The sequence below is a fragment of the Coregonus clupeaformis genome, chromosome 7 (assembly GCF_020615455.1).
Source record: "Coregonus clupeaformis isolate EN_2021a chromosome 7, ASM2061545v1, whole genome shotgun sequence".
NCBI classification, from domain to species: Eukaryota; Metazoa; Chordata; class Actinopteri; order Salmoniformes; family Salmonidae; genus Coregonus; species Coregonus clupeaformis.
The window spans coordinates 64,448,166-64,473,397 of NC_059198.1; the positions used below are offsets into that span (position 1 = coordinate 64,448,166).

Consider the following 25,232-nt stretch of genomic DNA (forward strand, 5'->3'; position numbering starts at 1 on the left):
ATTATGTCCACTAGATGTCAGTGATGACATGCAGTATATTGCTTTACTCAACCATTCAATAGATCAGGAATGGACAACAGCCCTCGGGGTGGGGCTGGAGTGATGTCACATTTTTTTCCCATCATCCCTAGCAAGCACAGCTGATTAAACTAATTGCGTTCTAAACTGAAGACCATGATTGGTTGATTATTAGAGTCAGGTGTGTTAGCTGGGACCAAAGTGTGACACCAATCAGGCCCCCGAGGACTGGAGTTGCCCATCCCTGCTATAGACTAACCAAATGTACAGGGCAAAACACTCATACTTGCCATATATATATTTTTCCCGATCCAGAATGCAGAATGATGTTAAAGTACCGCTAGAACTCAGGAGAAAGTGAGTTAAATATAGTAAAATCATATGATAACTTACATAATGCTATTAACTATTTGGTATCATGTTTTGAGAGACTTTTGACCTCCACAATTGTTTCTTCCCCATCTCATACAGTTATGCCCATGCACTAGATGGACTGTTCCGGGTATGGAAAGAGGGTAAGTAAGTTTGATTGATGGGGGGGATCATTGGGATCAGGTTGAGATTGAAGTTACGGGACGATTTGAAGGGACGCAGTTGCACTCATGACACAGTATTTCTCCATAGAGGGAATGAAGAAGCTGTTTTCTGGAGCCACAATGGCATCCACTAGAGGAGCACTGGTCACTGTTGGACAGGTGAGGTCCTATGGTGGGTGTGAGTCTGTGGGGGGTGTTAGTGGGTGTTAATGTGTGTGTGTCTTTGTCCAAAATGTTTCAACTAGATTTGACTTATATTTGATCTGTCTGTAGCTGGCCTGTTATGACCAGGCCAAGCAGCTGGTTCTGGGGACTGGAGCCATGCAAGACAACATTCTCACACACTTCCTGGCCAGCCTCATCGCAGTGAGTGTCCAGTTTACTCTTTAGAAAAGCAATGATACTGGAGATGTGGGTTAGTGTTGTGTAAACTCTGTCTCTGTAGGGAGACTGGAGATGTGGGTTAGCGTTATGTAAACTCTGTCTCTGTAGGGAGACTGGAGATGTGGGTTAGTGTTGTGTGGACTCTGTCTCTCTGTAGGGAGACAGGAGCTATGGGTTAGTGTTGTGTAATGCCCTCTGCTTCTCTGTGTAGGGAGGCTGTGCCACTGTCCTGTGCCAACCACTGGATGTCTTGAAGACCAGGCTGATGAACTCAAAAGGGGAATATGTGGTAAGTTTGTGTGTGTATGTACTGTAGATCAGGGTTTCTCAATTCCAGTCCTAGGTACTCGCAGGACTGTAGCCCAACACTATACCACACCTGATTCAACTAGTCAAGGGCTAGATGATTCATTGAATCAGGTGTGTTGCTACAGGGATAGAGTAAACATGTGCATTCATGTGGGTTCTGACTCCACAGGACTGGTGTAGATGTTGTCTAGGGATATCACTGTGTAAATCTAACCCTTCTCCACCCTTCTCCACCTCTGGCAGCTGCTGTTCTGATGTTGTCAAGTACATGGAGCCTTTATCTGTCAGGCTGCTGCTTGTCATTGCTCTGACAGTTCTGTTGTTGACGGTCAGGGATTGGGAGGAAGGGAAATGAGGGGAGGGATGGAGGTATTGGGAGGGAGGGAAATGAGGGGAGGGATGGAGGTATTGGGAGGGAGGGAAATGAGGGGGAGGGACGGAGGTATTGGGAGGGAGGGAAATGAGGGACGGAGGGATTGGGATGGAGGGAAATATGAGGGGAGGGATTGGGAAGGAGGGAAATGAGGGGAGTGACGGAGGGATTGGGAGAGAGGGAAATGAGGGGGGGAGGGACGGAGGGATTGGGAAGGAGGGAAATGAGGGATTGGGAAGGAGGGAAATGAGGAGAGACGGAGGGAAATGAGGGGAGGGACGGAGGTATTGGGAGGGAGGGAAATGAGGGGAGGGACGGAGGGATTGGGAGGGAGTTAGGCATGGGTTGTTTTCAACCATCAACCATCAGCTTGCAATAAGAAGTGTCATTTCTTGACTTGGATTCTGTTTCTTCTGTTTCAGGGGCTGCTACACTGTATGACAGATACAGCTAAACTGGGACCCAATGCCTTCTACAAGGTAACTGTTATTATATATCGTTGACAATAAAATAGCATAGTTAACATTGCCTTAAACCAGCGGTGGTCAACCCCTTCTCCTTGAGAGCCACCCTCCTGCAGGATGTTGTTCTAGTCTTAATTGAATACACCTGGTTCTACTTACCGGCTGCTCCTTAAAGGGATAATCCACACCATAAATAAAAACCAGGAAACTCCTGTCAATTTGGTGAAAGCCTGTGTTCTATCAGTGGGTAAAATAACTATTTTCACCATGATTTACCTTCAAAGTGGTCCGTCTGTGAAATCAGGCGATTTTACAGCTAGCTAGCTACTTCACATTGCTGATATTGACTTTGGTATTGTTGTGTGTGTGTGTAGCTACATTTGCTAGCTAGCTACATTTGCTAGCTAGCTACATTTGCTAGCTAGCTAGCCAGCCCAGAGAGAGAGCATTGCATTGTGGGTTTTGTAGTCGACTTGAGCTGCAACAGATTTCCACCAAGATTTTAATGTTGCTCACAAATATTTTTATCACTATTATAAATTAGTGGTTTTTGGTGGATTATTCGTGTAAGCGCGAGTGAAGTGAGTTCGGGAAAAACTGAAAGTATGCATCTTAGAAATAGTTTTCACACACAAACTTTATATGTCCGAACTCAGAATCAAATGGCCTTCCCGAAAATAACATAGTCGCTGTGGTAAACTTTTATTTTCATTGCTGATTTTGTGCATTTATCAAAATCCCATCAGGTAGCCTGATTTTCATGTAAACAGCGTTATTAGAGAAATCGCTCTTCTTGCAGAGCGGGTAAACATTTAAATCAAACTATTATATTAATCAGACTATTCACAATAGTCGTATTATTGTGTGCATACTCAGTGCCGGCCGTGTTCCTATTGGTCAGTCACCGGGATCGGCTCGTAACACCAGCCACACACTACACGATAAAGGCTCAAAATGTCTGACACTGCCAGAACTTTTGTCGCCGCCTACGACCACACGTACTGGTACTTAATCGGCAGACCTAGACCCTGTCACACGGAACGAGCCGAGACGTCCGACAATCGTTTACCACCGAAGAATCTGCCCACGACGTGGACATTTTGTATGAGACGGCAAAGTCGTGGCTTAAAGCGGCTGAAATCGTACAGTCTGTGGGGGTGCTTAAGATATTAACTGACCTGAATCAGGTGTGTTACAGAAAAGGCTGGAGACAAAGCCCTCACACCCAGCAGCCCTCTAGGAGGAGAGCTGCTCTCTACTTTAAACACACTGCTCACCTTGAAAAAGCACACACAGTGCACCACTTTAATTCCACCTGCCATACAGACTGGTAAACCTATGGTCTCTCTCCTCTTCAGGGTCTGGCTCCAGCAGGGGTCCGTCTCATCCCTCACACTGTTACCTAGTAACTGTCTGAACCATTAATCATACATATATTAACTGTCCTGTCCTGCTTCTCTTCAGGGTCTGGTTCCAGCAGGGATCCGTCTCATCCCTCACACGGTCCTCACCTTCATCTTCCTAGAGCAGCTCAGGACCTGCTGCGGCATCAGGATCGTCACCTGAGAAGGGTTAGGGGTCACCACCTGATCACCCTTTGAGTAGTCTGAAATGTGACCTCTGTGTCAGGACTGCCAGGCCACGCCTACTCCCTTTGTTCCCTGTTTTGTTCTAAGTGAGCAGGCAGCTTGAATCCACCTGCAACCTCTCACCTCCCCATCCTAAACCCCACCGTCTGGATACAGCCTAGTGACTGACTGAAGGGGGGTTTCTGGATACAGCCTAGTGACTGACTGAAGGGGGGTTTCTGGATACAGCCTAGTGACTGACTGAAGGGGGGGTTTCTGGATACAGCCTAGTGACTGACTGACTGGACTGCCACAGCACAGCCTACTACTTTGCCAATAAGATCTAATGACTGGATCTAATGATCTACTTTGTGATGAGGATCTAGTGACGGACTATAGAAAATAATACAAAGTGTTTGTCCTAAATGGATCCCTATATAATGCACTACTTTTGACCAGAGCCGAGTGCACTATATAGGGAATAGATCCATTTGGGATACCGATTTAAGTAATCCATCTGAACTGGAACAGCCTCTGTAGAATGAACCTGCTAGAGGGCACCGTTACACTGGTCTATGCGTACTCTGCAGACATCTATGATCGCTGTACCAGGTCTTAACGTGTATAAGTGGGTCGGTTGTATGGGAGTGTGTTTTGTACCAGTTTGAGGAGTTTTGTTATTCACGCCATATGTTTTTGTATTGTAGAATACATTTTGCAAGCTGTTTTTAAATGCCGATAGGACGAGTGCATATTTCACATTGATGAGGGCAAGATGGCTACTTCCTGCTTCATTTATGCTCGGTCAGTTGACTGTCAAAACAACAATGGTAAGAAGCCAGTTTAATTGGCCAATGAGTGGACTGAGAAATAAAGGAATGGCCAATGAATGGACTGAGAAATAAAGGAATGGCCAATGAATGGACTGAGAAATAAAGGAATGCCTATATAGTAATAAATACCAATATGTCAATAAATATGCTTGTTACAGAGATTATTTCATGTCTGCCTGCTTGCTTGCCTGCCTCCCTCCCTGCCTGTCTCTGTTCTATATGGTAATAGCTTTAACTCTAGTACTAAGCGACTATAGGTCTCCCACAAGGTTAGGTGTCTGGCTGTGTTTAATGTTCTGGCTGTGTTTAACGTTCTCTGTCTTACATTATCCACCGACGTCACTCTATAGTTCTCCAACTCTTTCAAACACTGGAAACTCTGGACTGGATCAACACTTCCAAGTGATGGACAGCTTGCAACACCTAGTTACATATGTTACATGGATATTAACACCTAGTTACATATGTTAAATTGATATTAACACCTAGTGACATATGTTACATGGATATTAACACCTAGTTACATATGTTAAACACCTAGTTACATATGTTAAATGGATATTAACACCTAGCTACATACAGTAGGGAGAACAAGTATTTTATACACTGTTGATTTTGCAGGTTTTCCTACTTACAAAGCATGTAGAGGTCTGTAATTTTTATCATAGGCACACTTCAACTGTGAGAGACGGAATCTAAAACAAAAATCCAGAAAATGACATTATGATTTTTAAGTAATTAATTTGCATTTTATTGCATGACATAAGTATTTGATCACCTACCAACCAGTAAGAATTCCGGCTCTTACAGACCTGTTAGTTTTTCTTTAAGAAGCCCTCCTGTTCTCCACTCATTACCTGTATTAACTGCACCTGTTTGAACTCGTTACCTGTATAAAAGACACCTGTCCACACACTCAATCAAACAGACTCCAACCTCACCACAATGGCCAAGACCAGAGAGCTGTGTAAGGACATCAGGGATAAAATTGTAGACCTGCACAAGGCTGGGATGGGCTACAGGACAATAGGCAAGCAGCTTGGTGAGAAGGCAGCTTGGTGAGAAGGCAACAACTGTTGGCGCAATTATTAGAAAATGGAAGAAGTTCAAGATGACGGTCAATCACCCTCGGTCTGGGGCTCCATGCAAGATCTCACCTCGTGGGGCATCAATGATCATGAGGAAGGTGATGGATCAGCCCAGAACTACACGGCAGGACCTGGTCAATGACCTGAAGAGAGCTGGGACCACAGTCTCAAAGAAAACCATTAGTAACACACTACGCCGTCATGGATTAAAATCCTGCAGCACCGCAAGGTCCCCCTGCTCAAGCCAGCGCATGTCCAGGCCCCGTCTGAAGTTTGCCAATGACCATCTGGATGATCCAGAGGAGGAATGGGAGAAGGTCGTGTGGTCTGATGAGACAAAAATAGAGCTTTTTGGTCTAAACTCCACTTGCCGTGTTTGGAGGAAGAAGAAGGATGAGTACAACCCCAAGAACACCATCCCAACCGTGAAGCATGGAGGTGGAAACATCATTCTTTGGGGATGCTTTTCTGCAAAGGGGACAGGACGACTGCACCGTATTGAGGGGAGGATGGATGGGGCCATATATCGCGAGATCTTGGCCAACAACCTCCTTCCCTCAGTAAGAGCATTGAAGATGGGTTGTGGCTGGGTCTTCCAGCATGACAACGACCTGAAACACACAGCCAGGGCAACTAAGGAGTGGCTCCGTAAGAAGCATCTCAAGGTCTTGGAGTGGCCTAGCCAGTCTCCAGACCTGAACCCAATAGAAAATATTTGGAGGGAGCTGAAAGTCCGTATTGCCCAGCGACAGCCCCGAAACCTGAAGGATCTGGAGAAGGTCTGTATGGAGGAGTGGGCCAAAATCCCTGCTGCAGTGTGTGCAAACCTGGTCAAGACCTACAGGAAACATATGATCTCTGTAATTGCAAACAAAGGTTTCTGTACCAAATATTAAGTTCTGCTTTTCTGATGTATCAAATCCTTATGTCATGCAATAAAATGCAAATTAATTACTTAAAAATCATACAATGTGATTTTCTGGATTTTTGTTTTAGATTCCGTCTCTCACAGCTGAAGTGTACCTATGATAAAAATTACAGACCTCGACATGCTTTGTAAGTAGGAAAACCTGCAAAATCGGCAGTGTATCAAATACTTGTTCTCCCCACTGTATGTTAAATGGATATTCAACAGGCCCTATTTTTATTTTTGTTATAAGAGATCTTCAGAAAGGATTTTCAAACTTGATGCTGAATGTTGTGGTTCTAGTTCAGATCCTGCCAACATTCTCAGCTGTAAGACAGTGTTCTGACTCCTGTTCCTGTGTGTGTGTGTGTGGGGGGGGTTTGAATTGGGATGTGGTTTTGCATGAGTGTGCACTATACAGCGAGGTGTCATCAATCATGCTCTGCTTTCAGATGGTGTTGATAATTTGCCATCCCACATATTTAACCTGCCGCTCTGCCTCAGTCTAGCTGGCTCTGGGCTTCTGCAGTACAGGACTATACAAGGCTAACTGAACGTCAAACTTCTGGCTTGGTGCTTCTGCAGTACAGGACTATACAAGGCTAACTGAACGTCAAACTTCTGGCTTGGTGCTTCTGCAGTACAGGACTATACAAGGCTAACTGAACGTCAAACTACTGGCTTGGTGCTTCTGCAGTACAGGACTATACAAGGCTAACTGAACGTCTAACTACTGGCTTGGTGCTTCTGCAGTACAGGGACCGTATGCATCAAGCATCTGTGTTTGTTTAGGATCAGATTTGATTTTTACATGGACGGGGGACCTAGTGGGGCCGTGTCAAGTGTCTCAAGTGGAAATGAGTGGTAATCTAGTATCAGCCTGCTCTCAGATTCTTGATAAATACGTCCTCAGGCTGTAGTAGAAGACTACATGCTATGTGAGCTAGAAGACTACATGCTACGTGAGCTAGAAGACTACATGCTACGGGAGCTAGAAGACTACATGCTATAGGAGCTAGAAGACTACATGCTATAGGAGCTAGAAGACTACATGCTATAAGAGCTAGAAGACTACATGCTACGTGAGCTAGAAGACTACATGCTACGGGGGCTAGAAGACTACATGCTATAGGAGCTAGAAGACTACATGCTACGTGAGCTAGAAGACTACATGCTATAGGAGCTAGAAGACTACATGCTACAGGAGCTAGAAGATTACATGCTATAGGATCTAGAAGACTATATGCTATAGGAGCTAGAAGACTACATGCTATAGGAGCTAGAAGACTACATGCTATAGGAGCTAGAAGAGTACATGCTACAGGAGCTAGAAGACTACATGCTACGGGAGCTAGAAGACTACATGCTATAGGAGCTAGAAGACTACATGTTACGGGAGCTAGAAGACTACATGCTATAGGAGCTAGAAGACTACATGCTATAGGAGCTAGAAGACTACATGCTATAGGAGCTAGAAGACTACATGCTATAGGAGCTAGAAGACTACATGCTACAGGAGCTAGAATACTACATGCTATAGGAGCTAGAAGACTACATGCTATAGGAGCTAGAAGACCACATGCTATAGGAGCTAGAAGACTACATGCTACGTGAGCTAGAAGACTACATGCTATAGGAGCTAGAAGACTACATGCTATAGGAGCGAGAATACTACATGCTACGGGAGCTAGAATACTACATGCTATTGGAGCTAGAAGACTACATGCTATAGGAGCTAGACGACTACATGCCACAGGAGCTAGAAGACTACATGCCATAGGAGCTAGAAGACTACATGCTATAGGAGCTAGAAGACTACATGCTATAGGAGCTAGAAGACTACATGCTATAGGAGCTAGAAGAGTACATGCTACTGGAGCTAGAAGAGTACATGCTATAGGAGCTAGAAGACTACATGCTATAGGAGCAAGAAGACTACATGCTACGTGAGCTAGAATACTACATGCTACGTGAGCTAGAAGACTACATGCTATAGGAGCTAGAAGACTACATGCTACAGGAGCTAGAAGATTACATGCTATAGGAGCTAGAAGACTACATGCTACGTGAGCTAGAAGACTACATGCTACGTGAGCTAGAAGACTACATGCTATGGGAGCAAGAAAACTACATTCTACTGGAGCTAGAAGACTACATGCTATAGGAGCTAGAAGACTACATGCTACGTGAGCTAGAAGACTACATGCTACTGGAGCTAGAAGACTACATGCTATAGGAGCTAGAAGACTACATACTATAGGAGCTAGAAGGCTACATGCTACTGGAGCTAGAAGGCTACATGCTACGGGAGCTAGAAGACTACATGCTATAGGAGCTAGACGATTACATGCTATAGGAGCTAGATGACTACATGCTATAGGAGCTAGATGACTACATGCTATAGGAGCTAGAAGACTACATGCTATAGGTGCTAGAAGACTACATGCTATAGGAGCTAGAAAACGACATGCTACGTGAGCTAAAAGACTACATGCTATAGGAGCTAGAAAACGACATGCTACAGGAGCTAGAAGACTACATGCAACGTGAGCTAGAAGACTACATGCTACTGGAGCTAGAAGACTACATGCTACGGGAACTAGAAGGCTACATGCTACGGGAGCTAGAAGACTACATGCTATAGGAGCTAGAAGACTACATGCTATAGGAGCTAGAAGGCTACATACTATAGGAGCTAGAAGACTACATGCTACAGGGGCTAGAAGACTACATGCTATAGGAGCTAGAAGACTACATGCTATAGGAGCAAGAAGACTACATGCTATAGGAGCTAGAAGACTACATGCTACGGGGCTAGAAGACTACATGCTATAGGAGCTAGAAGACTCCATGCTACGGGAGCTAGAAGACTACATGCTACGGGAGCTAGAAGACTACATGCTATAGGAGCTAGAAGACTACATGTTAGGGGAGCTAGGAAACTACATGCTATAGGAGCTGGAAGACTACATGCTATAGGAGCTAGAAGACTACATGCTATAGGAGTTAGAAGACTACATGTTATAGGAGCTAGAAGACTACATGCTATAGGAGCTAGAAGACTACATGCTATAGGAGCTAGAAGACTATATGCTATGGGAGCTAGAAGACTACATGCTATAGGAGCTAGAAGACTACATGCTACGGGAGCTAGAAAACTACATGCTATAGGAGCTAGAAGACTACATGCTACGGGAGCTAGAAAACTACATGCTATAGGAGCTAGTAGACGACTTGCTATGAGAGCTAGAAGGCTACATGCAACGTGAGCTAGAAGACTACATGCTATAGGAGCTAGAAGACTACATGCTACGGGAGCTGCTCTGTTCGGTGGTGTAACAGGGTCGACCTGAACCAATGCTCTGTTCGGTGATGTTACAGGGTCGACCTGAACCAATGCTCTGTTCAGTGGTGTGACAGGGTCGACCTGAACCAATGCTCTGTTCAGTGGTGCGACAGGGTCGACCTGAACCAATGCGCTGTTCAGTGGTGTGACAGGGTCGACCTGAACCAATGCTCTGTTCAGTGGAGTGACAGGGTCGACCTGAACCAATGCTCAGTATAGCTTCCTTTACAGGGCTCTGACCACGGATCCTTTGCCTCGCAAGCACATGTGACCTGGTGACGAATCGTGACACAGTATACGGTCAGTCTGCTTTCTTCTCACAATATTGTATTTGGCAGTGGCACAGATCTGCAGTTCTGTCATCTGCAGTCAAGGCCTGGGAAGAATTGAGACGTGGCTGACGTGCAAACCGATATTACATTTTCAAATTGGTTCAAATGAGGTTAGGGTTAAGGTTAGGGGTTCGGTTAGGGTTAAGGAAAAGGTAAGTCATAGATTTTGGCCAGTTGGGCTGTCAATGGGATACAGGCCAGAAAAGTACCCCTAGTCTCCATGTTTCCAGCTCTCTCAGAAGTCTATATAGTGGAGGGGTTCCATATTTACAGCTCTCTCAGAAGTCCAATTCATTCACAGCAGCATGGAGGGAGTTATCACTTGATTTAGTCCCATGGCGTGACCTGTCATACAGTGCACACAATAATGACATTTTCAATATAAACTGTCAATTCCCTCCAACCGGGAGATACAACAATGTTAAATTGTACGGGGAAAATAAAAATAAACATGTTGTTCAAATCAAACACTTCTGAAAGAGCTATCTGGAAAGTAATGGTCTGCGATGGGATCCTGGCCGGATTACATTAATCTGCTTCTTGTCCCCAGTGCCTGGCCACTGAGACAGTTGATTCCTGGCCTGATTACATTCATCTGCTTCTGGTCCCCAGAGTCCGGCCACTGAGACAGTTGATTCCTGGCCTGATTACATTCATCTGCTTCTGGTCCCCAGAGTCCGGCCACTGAGACAGTTGATTCCTGGCCTGATTACATTCATCTGCTTCTTCTCCCTTGAGTCCGGCCACTGTGGCAGGTTTTACATCTGTGGCTTGTTTTTTATAGGAGTGGGGACTTGATATAGAAATGTGCAGTAGTCCCATGGTGTGACTCAGATCTGAAGGTAAATCTGAGTGAGCATGCTAGCAGATACCCATAGACGTTCAGTTATTGGCTCACGAAACTACCTCGTACTTCCTTCATACTGGACGCAGAGACATAAAAATGGTCACAGTGAGGCAGGTTTATATTTGTGGTTTGTCTTTTATCAAGCACTATGTCGCAGATAAAATACATGTGAATGTTCAAAGTTGAGTTATAAAATAACACACAGGTCAACTCACTCCTCTTTTCTCTATCTCTCTCAATACGGACCGGGACATGGAAATATGTCTGTCTGTCTGTCTGTCTGTCTCTCTGTCTCTCTGTCTCTCGCTCTCTCGCTCTCTCTCTCTCTCCCCTCTCTCTCTCTCTCTCTCTCTCTCTCTCTCTCTCTCTCTCTCTCTCTCTCTCTCTCTCTCTCTCTCTCTCTCTCTCTCTCTCTCTCTCTCTCTCTCTCTCTCTCTCTCTCTCTCTCTCTCTCTCTCTCTCTCAATTCAATTCAATTTCAATTTAAGGGCTTTATTGGCATGGGAAACGTGTGTTAACATTGCCAAAGCAAGTGAAGTAGATAGTAAACAAAAGTGAAATAAACAATAAATATTAACAGTAAACATTACACTCAGAAGTTTCAAAAGAATAAAGACATTTCAAATGTCATATTATGTATATATACAGTGTTGTAACAATGTGCAAATAGTTAAAGTACAAATGGGAAAATAAATATACATAAATATGGGTTGTATTTACAATGGTGTTTGTTCTTCACTGGTTGCCCTTTTCTTGTGGCAACAGGTCACAAATCTTGCAGCTGTGATGGCACACTGTGGTTTTTCACCCAGTAGATAAGGGAGTTTATCAAAATTGGGTTTGTTTTCGAATTCTTTGTGGATCGCTGTAATCTGAGGGAAATATGTGTCTCTAATATGGTCATACATTTGGCAGGAGGTTAGGAAGTGCAGCTCAGTTTCCACCTCATTTTGTGGGCAGTGTGCACATAGCCTGTCTTCTCTTGAGAGCCAGGTCTGCCTACGGCGGCCTTTCTCAATAGCAAGGCTATGCTCACTGAGTCTGTACATAGTCAAAGCTTTCCTTAAGTTTGGGTCAGTCACAGTGGTCAAGTATTCTGCCACTGTGTACTCTCTGTTTAGGGCCAAATAGCATTCTAGTTTGCTCTGTTTTTTTGTTTGTTCTTTCCAATGTGTCAAGTAATTCTCTTTTTGTTTTCTCATGATTTGGTTGGGTCTAGTTGTGTTGTTGTTGTTGTTGTCCTGGGGCTGTGTGGGGTCTGTTTGTGTTTGTGAACAGAGCCCCAGGACAAGCTTACTAGGGGACTCTTCTCCAAGTTCATCTCTCTGTAGGTGATGGCTTTGTTATGGAAGGTTTGGGAATCGCTTCCTTTTAAGTGGTTATAGAATTTAACGGCTCTTTTCTGGATTTTGATAATTAGCGGGTATTGGCCTAATTCTGCTCTGCATGCATTATTTGGTGTTTTACGTTGTACACGGAGGATGTTTTTGCAGAATTCTGCATGCAGAGTCTCAATTTGGTGTTTGTCCCATTTTGTGAATTCTTGGTTGGTGAGCGGACCCCAGACCTCAGAACCATAAAGGGCAATGGGTTCTATAACTGATTCAAGTATTTTTAGCCAGATCCTAATTGGTATGTCAAATTTTATGTTCCTTTTGATGGCATAGAAGGCCCTTCTTGCCTTGTCTCTCAGATCGTTCACAGCTTTGTGGAAGTTACCTGTGGCGCTGATGTTTAGGCCGAGGTATGTATAGTTTTGTGTGTGCTCTAGGGCAACGGTGTCTAGATGGAATTTGTATTTGTGGTCCTGGCAACTGGACCTTTTTTGGAACACCATTATTTTTGTCTTACTGAGATTTACTGTCAGGGCCCAGGTCTGACAGAATCTGTGCAGAAGATCTAGGTGCTGCTGTAGGCCCTCCTTGGTTGGTGACAGAAGCACCAGATCGTCAGCAAACAGAAGACATTTGACTTCAGATTCTAGTAGGGTGAGGCCGGGTGCTGCAGACTGTTCTAGTGCCCTCGCCAATTCGTTGTATATATGTTGAAGAGGGTGGGGCTTAAACTGCATCCCTGTCTCACCCCACGGCCCTGTGGAAAGAAATGTGTGTGTTTTTGCCAATTTTAACCGCACACTTGTTGTTTGTGTACATGGATTTTATAATGTCGTATGTTTTTCCCCCAACCCCACTTTCCATCAATTTGTATAGCAGACCCTCATGCCAAATTGAGTCAAAAGCTTTTTTGAAATCAACAAAGCATGAGAAGACTTTGCCTTTGTTTTGGTTTGTTTGTTTGTCAATTAGGGTGTGCAGGGTGAATACGTGGTCTGTCGTACGGTAATTTGGTAAAAGCCAATTTGACATTTGCTCAGTACATTGTTTTCACTGAGGAAATGAACTAGTCTGCTGTTAATGATAATGCAGAGGATTTTCCCAAGGTTGCTGTTGACGCATATCCCACGGTAGTTATTGGGGTCAAATTTGTCTCCACTTTTTGTGGATTGGGGTGATCAGTCCTTGGTTCCAGATGTTGGGGAAGATGCCAGAGCTAAGGATGATGTTAAAGAGTTTAAGTATAGCTAATTGAAATTTGTGGTCTGTATATTTTATCATTTCATTGAGGATACCATCAACACCACAGGACCTTTTGGGTTGGAGGGTTTGTATTTTATCCTGTAGTTCATTCAATGTAATTGGAGAATCCAGTGGGTTCTGGTAGTCTTTAATAGTTGATTCTAAGATTTGCATTTGATCATGTATATTTTTTTGCTGTTTGTTCTCTGTTATAGGGCCAAAAAGATTGGAGAAGTGGTTTACCCATACATCTCCGTTTTGGATAGATAGCTCTTCGTGTTGTTGTTTGTTTAGTGTTTTCCAATTTTCCCAGAAGTGGTTAGAGTCTATGGATTCTTCAATTACATTGAGCTGATTTCTGACATGCTGTTCCTTCTTTTTCCGTAGTGTATTTCTGTATTGTTTTAGTGATTCACCATAGTGAAGGCGTAGGCTCAGGTTTTCTGGGTCTCTATGTTTTTGGTTGGATAGGTTTCTCAATTTCTTTCTTAGGTTTTTGCATTCTTCATCAAACCATTTATCACTGTTATTACTTTTCTTTGGTTTTCTGTTAGAGATTTTTAGATTTGATAGGGAAGCTGAGAGGTCAAATATACTGTTTAGGTTTTCTACTGCCAAGTTTACACCTTCACTATTACAGTGGAACGTTTTGTCCAGGAAGTTGTCTAGAATGGATTGAATTTGTTGTTTCCTAATAGTTTTTTGGTAGGTTTCAACACTACTTTCCTTCCATCTATAGCATTTCTTAATATTATTCAGTTCTTTTGGCTTTGATGCCTCATGATTGAGTATTGCTCTGTTCAAGTAGACTGTGATTTTGCTGTGGTCTGATAGGGGTGTCAGTTGGCTGACTGTGAACGCTCTGAGAGACTCTGGGTTGAGGTCAGTGATAAAGTAGTCTACAGTACTACTGCCAAGAGATGAGCTATAGGTGTACCTACCATAGGAGTCCCCTCGAAGCCTACCATTGACTATGTACATACCCAGTGTGCGACAGAGCTGCAGAAGTCGTGACCCATTTTTGTTGGTTATGTTGTCGTAGTTGTGCCTAGGGGGGCATATGGGGGAGGGAATGCTGTCACCTCCAGGTAGGTGTTTGTCCCCCTGTGTGCTGAGGGTGTCAGGTTCTTGTCCAGTTCTGGCATTTAGGTCGCCACAGACTAGTACATGTCCCTGGGTCTGGAAATTATTGATTTCCCCCCTCCAGGATGGAGAAACTGTCTTCATTAAAGTATGGGGATTCTAGTGGGGGGATATAGGTAGCACACAGGAGGACATTTTTCTCAGTTGAGATAATTTCCTTTTGAATTTCTAACCAAATGTAAAATGTTCCTGTTTTGATTAATTTAATAGAGTGAGTTAGGTCTGCTCTATGCCAAATTAGCATACCCCCTGAGTCCCTTCCCTGTTTCACACCTGGTAGTTTGGTGGATGGGACTACCAGCTCTCTGTAACCTAGAGGGCAACCAGTGGGTCCGTCTCCTCTATACCATGTTTCTTGTAGGATGACAATGTCTGTATTTCCGATTTCTTTGGTGAAGTCCAGATTCCTGCTCTTTAGGCCAAAGGCAGATGACCTCAGGCCTTGGATATTCCAGGATGAAATAGTGAAGGCTTTGTGTTCCATAAAGTGTCTAATGTTGTTGGTTGTGTGGTTTGGCCTCAGGCCAGTAATTGTGAGCAGAGCCTGCTGAGCATCTGGTACATGCCATTGGCTTGGGCTAGTGTAAGAGTGGGTGTTGGGCCTGTTTGCCTGCTCACGGCCTGGGCGTATGTGTGACTTTCATGTTGAGGCCCTCTTTGTGGGAGTGGGGGGCTTGGGGTGGGTAGGAGGGGCATAGGTCTGATCTGAGGGGGCCTAAATGGGGTGTGGGCATGGTTGACTTGGGGGGAGTTAATTGGTTGGGGTGGGGGGTGTAGATGTGGTTGATGGTGCTGTGGTCTGGATGTAGGTCCTCTCTGCGGGGTCCTCTATGTGTAGGTCCTGGGGGGGTCCCGCAGGTCTGGGAGAGTGTCTCGCTGGTCTGGGCGGGGTGTCTGTTGATCTGTTGCTCCTGTGTGAGGTGTTGGGTCTGCGGTTGAGGGCGATATCCTTTAGGGTCCGGGCGAAGGTGGGCACTGCTGCCTTGTATAGGTGGACCTGGTCGTAAAGGCTGTTCACGTCCAGGGTGGAGTGGTGGGCCAGGAAGATATTTGGTTTTGATGCACAGTCACGGGAAATACTTGCGTTTACCCGCTGTATGGTAGCAGGGTGGAAGTCTTTTCGTGGTAACAGGGTTGAGATAACCACTTGTGCGTTGGGGAAAGTAGAAGAAGCTTTTTCTATCACGCCCTTGAGTGATGTGGCCACCCTTTCCTGCTGTGTTCTCAGGTCGTTTGTGCCTGTGTGTATTATTATGTGGCTGGGTGATCCTAGTCGGTCCTCAGACAGAAGGTCTAGGGCGCGCTGGGTATTTGGACACCAGAGTTTAGACACTGTGTGTTTTGGAAAAAGTTTATTTTCTTGTATGTATTTCCCGTTTGAGTCCATAAGGAGTACAATCTGTGGCTTGTGTATGTCCTCAGTGGGTGTGGGGGGGTCGTCATGAGGGCTATCAGGGTGTCTGACTGGGGGGTTGCTCAGAGGGGTTTCACTTTCTCTCTCTCTCTCTCTCTCTCTCTCTCTCTCTCTCTCTCTCTTTCTCTCTGTGCTCATGGTGTGTGGTCTGGTCTTCACAATTTAGAGATGATACATGGGAGCATAATCACATTAGTATTAACCCCAGACTGGAGGGTAATCACATTAGTATTAACCCCAGACCAGAGGGTAATCACATTAGTATTAACCCCAGACTGGAGGGTAATCACATTAGTATTAACCCCAGACTGGAGGGTAATCACATTAGTATTAACCCCAGACTGGAGGGTAATCACATTAGTATTAACCCCAGACTGGAGGGTAATCACATTAGTATTAACCCCAGACCGGAGGGTAATCACATTAATATTAAACCCAGACCGGAGGGTAATCACATTAGTATTAACCCCAGACTGGAGGGTAATCACATTAGTATTAACCCCAGACCGGAGGGTAAAGTGGACACTGGGCAAAGTGCATCTCTCTTTGAGACAGCTGAACAGTAGGTGCTTGTTTCAAACATCTAGACAGAAGGTTGCTTCAAAAGCCAACAAACAAATAGGTTTGTAATTTGTGATGTTTGCGGTTGTCTGACTGTTTCTCCTCATGTGATCCTCTGTCTGGAACCGGGAATCAAAACATGACAGTGTGAGGAGACCTCATCGCTTCCTACACATTTTCTCTCACACAGCCAATCCAAACAACACACAGAAAGAAAGAAGCTGTTTGAGGAGAAACACACAACTTCAGTTATCCGAACGCTATGAATGTTGAGAAATAGAAGCGACAGTTAAAATGAAAATTCCCTGCAAATTTGGAAAACAAATGAAGTGTTCTGAATTCCCCCGAATTCTGGGCTGTGGAGATGGAGAGAGGATGCTAAGTAGGCTTGTGACAGATGGTCCCTCTATCTGTCCCTGTTATGCAGTCATACCCTCTATCAGGCTTTATGATAATGCTGATGTGCCTATCAATCTCTATGTTCCACTATAGAACAGACAGGCACTTTATTTTCTATTCGGGTCCTTCCCACAAACCAAGACAGGTGAGCAAAACCAAACGACTGACGTGAAACTCTACAAACCAAAGAAAAAGTTTGCGTCCGTGAAGAAGTGAGTACAAATAAATCGAATAACGTTGATAATAAGAATGTGTAACCTACTCACCAATAATATTTTATTTGTGTAGCATTCAGGCGCTAATGGCCACTGCTATGCTAACTAGTCCAAGGTCAAGCAGTTCTTTTGATCGAGCAATTATGTAATCAGAATGCTGAGACATATTAATTATTAGATTTATGTAATTTGTTATATTTATTTAATAATTGATTAACTGACACACGAATGATCGATTGCATCTTAAAGGAAAATTCCAGCCCAAAACTATATTTTGGTATTTGTTTATTAATTAGTCCATTGTTGACATGGTGCCAAACTGTTTTGCATGTCAGCAATCACATTTTCCAAGATATTGAGGCTTGCTCTTTAATTTCTGCTTCTTTGCTTGCCTGCTATCTTTTATGAGATGTATTTGTTTGTTACTCGCTATGCTATAGCCCCAGAATGTACTTTTATGGAGCGTAGCCTCCCATTACTCCTTGAGGTCCAAGGACCTTATATATTATTGTCAGAGGTAGCTCTGGCAACCAAAATACTCCTTCTAAACGTTATTAGATTCTCAATTGCGATAAGGTTCTTAACTGTCTTTATGCAAAATATACACGTACTGTACACTGTTTTAACTGTCTTTATGCAAAATATACATGTACTGTACACTGTTTTAACTGTCTTTATGCAAAATATACACGTACTGTACACTGTTTTAACTGTCTTTATGCAAAATATACACGTACTGTACACTGTTTTAACTGTGTTTATGCAAAATATACACATACTGTACACTGTTTTAACTGTCTTTATGCAAAATATGCACATACTGTACAGTATTATTCACTTACAACACGTTTCTGATGGCCTTCAGTTGTTACACACAGCTGTTCAAAGCATGCTAGATAACTAATAAGCGCAGGTGGTCGCCTCTGTCTTTCGTCTTGTCTTCCGTAATCATACGCTGTAACATGGCGATATGGCCGTGTGGAAACTTTATGTTTTATTGAAAATCATTTCTCCCTGATATGAAAGATACGTTCCTTAAGTTTCCAAAGCCGTACCGCAAGCAATGTGTTCATGTTCAGATACCTTCATCAATAAACACTAACTGTAGTTAGCGTCTATGAATTGGGTAGCTATGCTGTTACCAATGTAGTGATTTTACTGAACCAACACCATTACACTAGCAGCAGCCTTGCTCCGTCTCACCATCTCTCTATATTGCATGTAGCCACTCTTACGGCCAGTATGTCTCTATATTGCATGTAGCCCCTCTTACGGCCAGTCTCTCTCACTATTGAGTGGCACATCCTTCTGGACATCTCTAGTCACTTCTGGGTAGAAACGAATCTCGTCCACTAGCCGGCTCTCTCGCTCTCTGTGCAGTAACAATTGAGCCTGAGGTTAGGTAGAAACACTAGTAAAAATGAGGTAGAAACACCAGTGAGGATGAGGTTAGGTAGAAACACTAGTGAAGATGAGGTAGAAACACCAGTCAGGATAAGGTTAGGTAGAAACACTAGTGAGAATGAGGTAGAAACACCAGTGAGGATGAGGTTAGGTAGAAACACTAGAGAGGATGAGGTAGAAACACTAGTGAGGATGAGGTAGAAACACTAGTGAGGATGAGGTTAGGTAGAAACACCAGTGAGGAAGAGGTAGAAACACTAGTGAGGATGAGGTTAGGTATAAACACCAGTGAGGATGAGGTAGAAACACCAGTGAGGATGAGGTAGAAACACTAGTGAGGATGAGGTAGAAACACCAGTGTGGATGAGGTTAGGTAGAAACACTAGTGAGGATGAGGTTAGGTAGAAACACTAGTGAGGAGGAGGTAGAAACACTAGTGAGGATGAGGTAGAAACACTAGTAAGGATGAGGATGAGGTAGAAACACTAGTGAGGATGAGGTTAGGAGGAAAAACGAATGGTTTGATGATGCACTCAACATCTTCCCGATAGACCATTGATGATCAACATCTTCCCAATAGGCCACTGATGATCAATATCTTCCCAAAAGTTTATTGTGTGTGTGTTGTCTTCCTGGGTTGTTGTCGCTCCTCCGTCTCCTCACATCCTTTTTTCTACCCCATTCTAGGTCTACAGAGTCTCTGATCCTTCTGATGGAAGAAGAGTGGTCTCCTAGGTCAATCCCTGTTGCACCGAATGCTGGGTAGAAACGTGTGCCTTCAATGATGCACTCACCAACTCCCCTAAAGGCCATTGTGTGTCTTGTCTTCCTAGATTGTTATTGATGTGAGAGAAACACAGATTTGAAAAAACGACTTCTTTACTCAGTCAGGCCCATCACTGGCCACGGAGAATATAGGCCATCAGGACCGTCCATCACACTCTTTTCTGGGCTGACTTCTCCACCTTGTTCCACCCCATGACGGACCTTTTGGTGTCGGCTTCAAGCTTTGAACAATACTAATTGGAACACACTCTGAAATGTTTCCTGTCCTCAGCTCGGGTTTCTACCTGAGCAGAGCACTGAAGAGCCTTGGCATCCAGTCCTTTGTTGTGGCTGAAATTTTTCCTGTCCTCAGCTCAGGTTTCTACCTGTCTGTGATGGCACTACACAGATGCGTACTTGAGGTTGAATACTGTCTGAGAGGTTGCTTAATGAATGGACTCCACTGCAGGCCCCATATTCATTGTGTGTGTTTGTGTGTGTGTCTTTAGAAGTGTTTCATTCAGGTTTTAGGAGTCAGGGCCCATATTCATGAAGCTTTTCAGTGTAAGGGCCCCCTGGAACCCCTGGCCATATAACTATGAATTAAAAGGCAAAACTAATCCTAGATCAGCGCTCCAACTCTGAGACTCCTAAAATCCTGAAAGTAACAATAAAACCATGTAATTTAGTGAACAGTTCTAAGCTTTGAATAGAAGTAGCCCCCAGACACTCTGAAAACGGAACACAGGTTGTTCTAATAACTCTTCTTCTACTTCATACTCTCTCCATCTCTCTCAAAGTGCCTATTCATTAACGGGTAAATAATGCATTTCCACGAAGATGAGTTTTATTGAGCTACGGTAGAATAAGTCTTCCCTAAAAGACCCTTCGAGCAAAAAAAGCTTTTTCATGGTTCCATAGTTTTATTACTGTCACGATCGTCGTAATAAGTGGACCAAGGCGCAGCGTGATATGCGTACATCTTTTAATTAGTACTTTACCAACACGATACAACAACAAAACGAAACGTGAAGTCCTCGGTCATAAAACACAAACCTACACGGAACAAGATCCCACAAATGACAAGTGCACAACAGGCTGCCTAAGTATGGTTCCCAATCAGAGACAACAAGACACAGCTGCCTCCGATTGGGAACCACCCCGGCCAACACAGAAACACACAATCTAGAAAAGAACACATAGAAAACAAAACATAGACACTACACATACAGTGGGGAAAAAAAGTATTTAGTCAGCCACCAATTGTGCAAGTTCTCCCACTTAAAAAGATGAGAGAGGCCTGTAATTTTCATCATAGGTACACGTCAACTATGACAGACAAATTGAGGAAAAAAAATCCAGAAAATCCCATTGTAGGATTTTTTATGAATTTATTTGCAAATTATGGTGGAAAATAAGTATTTGGTCACCTACAAACAAGCAAGATTTCTGGCTCTCACAGACCTGTAACTTCTTCTTTCAGAGGCTCCTCTGTCCTCCACTCGTTACCTGTATTAATGGCACCTGTTTGAACTTGTTATCAGTATAAAATACACCTGTCCACAACCTCAAACAGTCACACTCCAAACTTCACAATGGCCAAGACCAAAGAGCTGTCAAAGGACACCAAAAACAAAATTGTAGACCTGCACCAGGCTGGGAAGACTGAATCTGCAATAGGTAAGCAGTTTGGTTTGAAGAAATCAACTGTGGGAGCAATTATTAGGAAATGGAAGACATACAAGGCCACTGATAATCTCCCTCGATCTGGGGCTCCACGCAAGATCTCACCCCGTGGGGTCAAAATGATCACAAGAACGGTGAGCAAAAATCCCAGAACCACACAGGGGGACCTAGTGAATGACCTGCAGAGAGCTGGGACCAAAGTAACAAAGCCAACCATCAGTAACACACTACGCCGCCAGGGACTCAAATCCTGCAGTGCGAGACGTGTCCCCCTGCTTAAGCCAGTACATGTCCAGGCCCGTCTGAAGTGCATTTGGATGATCCAGAAGAGGATTGGGAGAATGTCATATGGTCAGATGAAACCAAAATATAACTTTTTGGTAAAAACTCAACTCGTCGTGTTTGGAGGACAAAGAATGCTGAGTTGCATCCAAAGAACACCATACCTACTGTGAAGCATGGGGTTGGAAACATCATGCTTTGGGGCTGTTTTTCTGCAAAGGGACCAGGACGACTGATCCGTGTAAAGGAAAGAATGAATGGGGCCATGTATCGTGAGATTTTGAGTGAAACCCTCCTTCCATCAGCAAGGGCATTGAAGATGAAACGTGGCTGGGTCTTTCAGCATGACAATGATCCCAAACACACCGCCCGGGCAACGAAGGAGTGGCTTCGTAAGAAGCATTTCAAGGTCCTGGAGTGGCCTAGCCAGTCTCCAGATCTCAACCCCATAGAAAATCTTTGTAGGGAGTTGAAAGTCTGTGTTGCCCAGCGACAGCCCCAAAACATCACTGCTCTAGAGGAGATCTGCATGGAGGAATGGGCCAAAATACCAGCAACAGTGTGTGAAAACCTTGTGAAGACTTACAGAAAACGTTTGACCTGTGTCATTGCCAACAAAGGGTATATAACAAAGTATTGAGAAACTTTTGTTATTGACCAAATACTTATTTTCCACCATCATATGCCAATAAATTCATTAAAAATCCTACAATGTGATTTTTCAGGATTTTTTTTCTCATTTTGTCTGTCATAGTTGACGTGTACCTATGATGAAAATTACAGGCCTCTCTCATCTTTTTAAGTGGGAGAACTTGCACAATTGGTGGCTGACTAAATACTTTTTTTCCCCACTGTATAAACTAACACCCTGGCTCAACATATAAGAGTCCCCAGAGCCAGGGTGTGACAATTACGCTTAAAGCCAAACTCTGGCAGTTTGAGTTGTTTATTTGATTTTGTAATACATTTCGTTCGCTTCAAACACAGACGTTGAAGAAGTTCCTTGAGGCTCAATGCTCTGTAATCACAAAAAGTACACATTCTGGAATATGCTGAATAGTCTACCAACAACACAGCCAATCAAATAGTTTTCTGTGATAGTGTGATAGTGATTCATATTGTTTGTCAGACACCCTCAGTCTAGAGCAGGGGTAGGCAAACCTGGTCCTGGAGTGCCGCAGGTACTTCATGTTTTCAGTGGTGTAAAGTACTTAAGTAAAAAATACTTTTTTTTGGGGGGATATGTGTATTTGACTTTACTATTTATATTTTTGACAACTTTTACTTCACTACATTCCTAATGAAAACGATGTACTTTTTACTCCATACATTTACCCTGACACCCAAAAGTACTCATTATATTTTGACACCCAAAAGTACTCATTATATTTTGAATGCTTAGCAGGCCATGAAAATGGTCCAATTCACGGACTTATCAAGAGAACATCCTTGGTCATCCCTACTGCCACTGATCTGGAGGACTCACGAAACACAAATGCTTAGTTTGTAAATTAAGTCTGAGTGTTGGAGTGTGCCCCTGGCTATCCGTGAATTTAAAACAAACAAGGAAATTGTGTTGTCTGGTTTGCTTAATATAAGGAATTAGAAATTATTTATACTTTCACTTTTGATATACAGTACCAGTCAAAAGTTTGGACACACCTACTCATTCAAGGGTTTTTCTTTATTTTCACTATTTTCTACATTGTAGAATAATACCGAAGACATCAAAACTATGAAATAACACATATGGAATCATGTAGTAACCAAAAAAGTGTTAAACAAATCAAAATATATTTTAGATTCTTCAAAGTAGCCACCCTTTGCCTTGATGACAGCTTTGCACACAATTGGCATTCTCTCAACCAGCTTCATGAGGTAGTCACCTGGAATGCATTTCAATTAACAGGTGTGCCTTGTTAAAAGTTAATTTGTGGAATTTCCTTCCTTCTTAATGCATTTCAGCCAATCAGCTGTGTTGTGACAAGGTATACAGAAGATAGCCCTATTTGGTAAAAGACCAAGTCCATATTTTGGCAAGAACAGCTCAAATAAGCAAAGAGAAACGACAGTCCATCATTACTTTAAGACATGAAGGTCAGTCAATCCGGAACATTTCAAGAACTTTCCAAGTTTCTTCAAGTGCAGTTGCAAAAACCATCAAGCGCTATGATGAAACTGGCTCTCATGAGGACCGCCACAGGAAAGGAAGACCCAGAGTTACCTCTGCTGCAGAGGGTAAGTTACCAGCCTCAGAAATTGCAGCCCAAATAAATGCTTCACAGAGTTCAAATAACAGACACATCTCAACATCAACTGTTCAGAGGGGACTGTGTGAATCAGGCCTTCATGGTCGATTTGCTGCAAAGAAACCATTACTAAAGGATACCAATAAGAAGAAGAGATTTGCTTGGGCCTAGAAACACAAGCAATGGACCAGTGGGAGTCCAAATTTGAGATTTTTGGTTCCAACCGCCATGTCTTTGTGAGACGCAGAGTAGGTGAATGGATGATCTCTGCATGTGTAGTTCCCACCCTGAAGCATGGAGGAGGAGGTGTGATGGTGTGGGGGTGCTTTGCTGGTGACACTGTTGGTTTATTTAGAATTCAAGGCACACTTAACCAGCACGGCTACCACAGCATTCTGCAGCGATACGCCATCCCATCTGGTTTGCGCTTAGTGGGACTATCATTTGTTTTTCAACAGGACAATGACCCAACAAACCAGGCTGTGTAAGGGCTATTTGACCAAGAAGGAGAGTGATGGAGTGCTGCATCAGATGACCTGGCCTCCACAATCACCCGACCTCAACACAATTGAGATGGTTTAGGATGAGTTGGACCACAGAGTGAAGGAAAAGCAGCCAACAAGTGCTCAGCATATGTAGGAACTCCTTCAAGACTGTTGGAAAAGCATTACAGGTGAAGCTGGTTGAGAGAATGCCAAGAGTGTGCAAAGCTGTCATCAAGGAAAAGGGTGGCTACTTTGAAGAATCTAAAATCTAAAATATATTTTCATTTGTTTAACACTTTTTAGCTTACTACATGATTCCATATGTGTTATTTTATAGTTTTGATGTCTTCACTATTATTCTACAATGTAAGAAATAGTAAAAATAAAGAAAAACCATTGAATGAGTAGGTGTGTCCAAACTTTTGACTGGTACTGTATATATATAATTTTTTTTGTTGCTTTTACCCCTTTTTCTCCCCAATTTCGTGATATCCAATTGGTAGTTACAGTCTTGTCCCATCGCTGCAACTCCCCTACGGACTCAGGAGAGGCGAAGGTCGAGAGCCATGCGTCTTCCGAAACACGACCCTGCCAAGCCGCACTGCTTCTTGACACACTGCTCGCTTAACTCGGAAGCCAGCCGTACCAATGTGTCGGAGGAAACACAAGAACATCCTGGCCGGCGAAACCCTCCCCTAACCCGGACGACGCTGGGCCAATTGTGCGCCGCCACATGGGTCTCCCGGGTCATGGCCGGCTGCGACACAGCCTGGGATCGAACCCGGGTCTGTAGTGACGCCTCAAGCTTACTTTTGATACTTAAGTATATTTTAAACCAAATATTTTATACTTTTACTCAAGTAATATTTTGCTGGGTGACTTTCACTTTTACTTGAGTAATTTTCTATGAAGGTATCTTTACTTTTACTCAAGTATGACAATTGGGTAATTTTTCCACCACTGCATGTTTTTGATTTAACTGACCTGGAGGACCAGGTGTGTTGATTTAGTCAATCACCGAACTGATCAATGAACTCAGTAGCTCAGT

At 43.6% G+C, this 25,232-nt stretch overlaps 1 protein-coding gene across 2 annotated transcripts in view; it reads left to right on the forward strand.

Annotated features, from left to right (window-relative positions):
* Window positions 1–4,649, forward strand: part of LOC121569997 (mitochondrial dicarboxylate carrier) — a 12,718-nt gene extending 8,069 nt beyond the window's left edge. For both annotated transcript variants that reach the window (XM_041881424.2, XM_041881425.1), the window contains 7 exons: window positions 334–375; window positions 490–533; window positions 643–713; window positions 828–920; window positions 1,150–1,227; window positions 2,043–2,099; window positions 3,549–4,649. In XM_041881424.2, the coding sequence (XP_041737358.1) occupies window positions 334–375; window positions 490–533; window positions 643–713; window positions 828–920; window positions 1,150–1,227; window positions 2,043–2,099; window positions 3,549–3,650 (487 nt within the window). In that variant the 3' untranslated portion in view covers window positions 3,651–4,649. The remainder of the gene's footprint in view (window positions 1–333; window positions 376–489; window positions 534–642; window positions 714–827; window positions 921–1,149; window positions 1,228–2,042; window positions 2,100–3,548) is intronic.
* The last annotated feature ends 20,583 nt before the right edge of the window (window positions 4,650–25,232 follow it).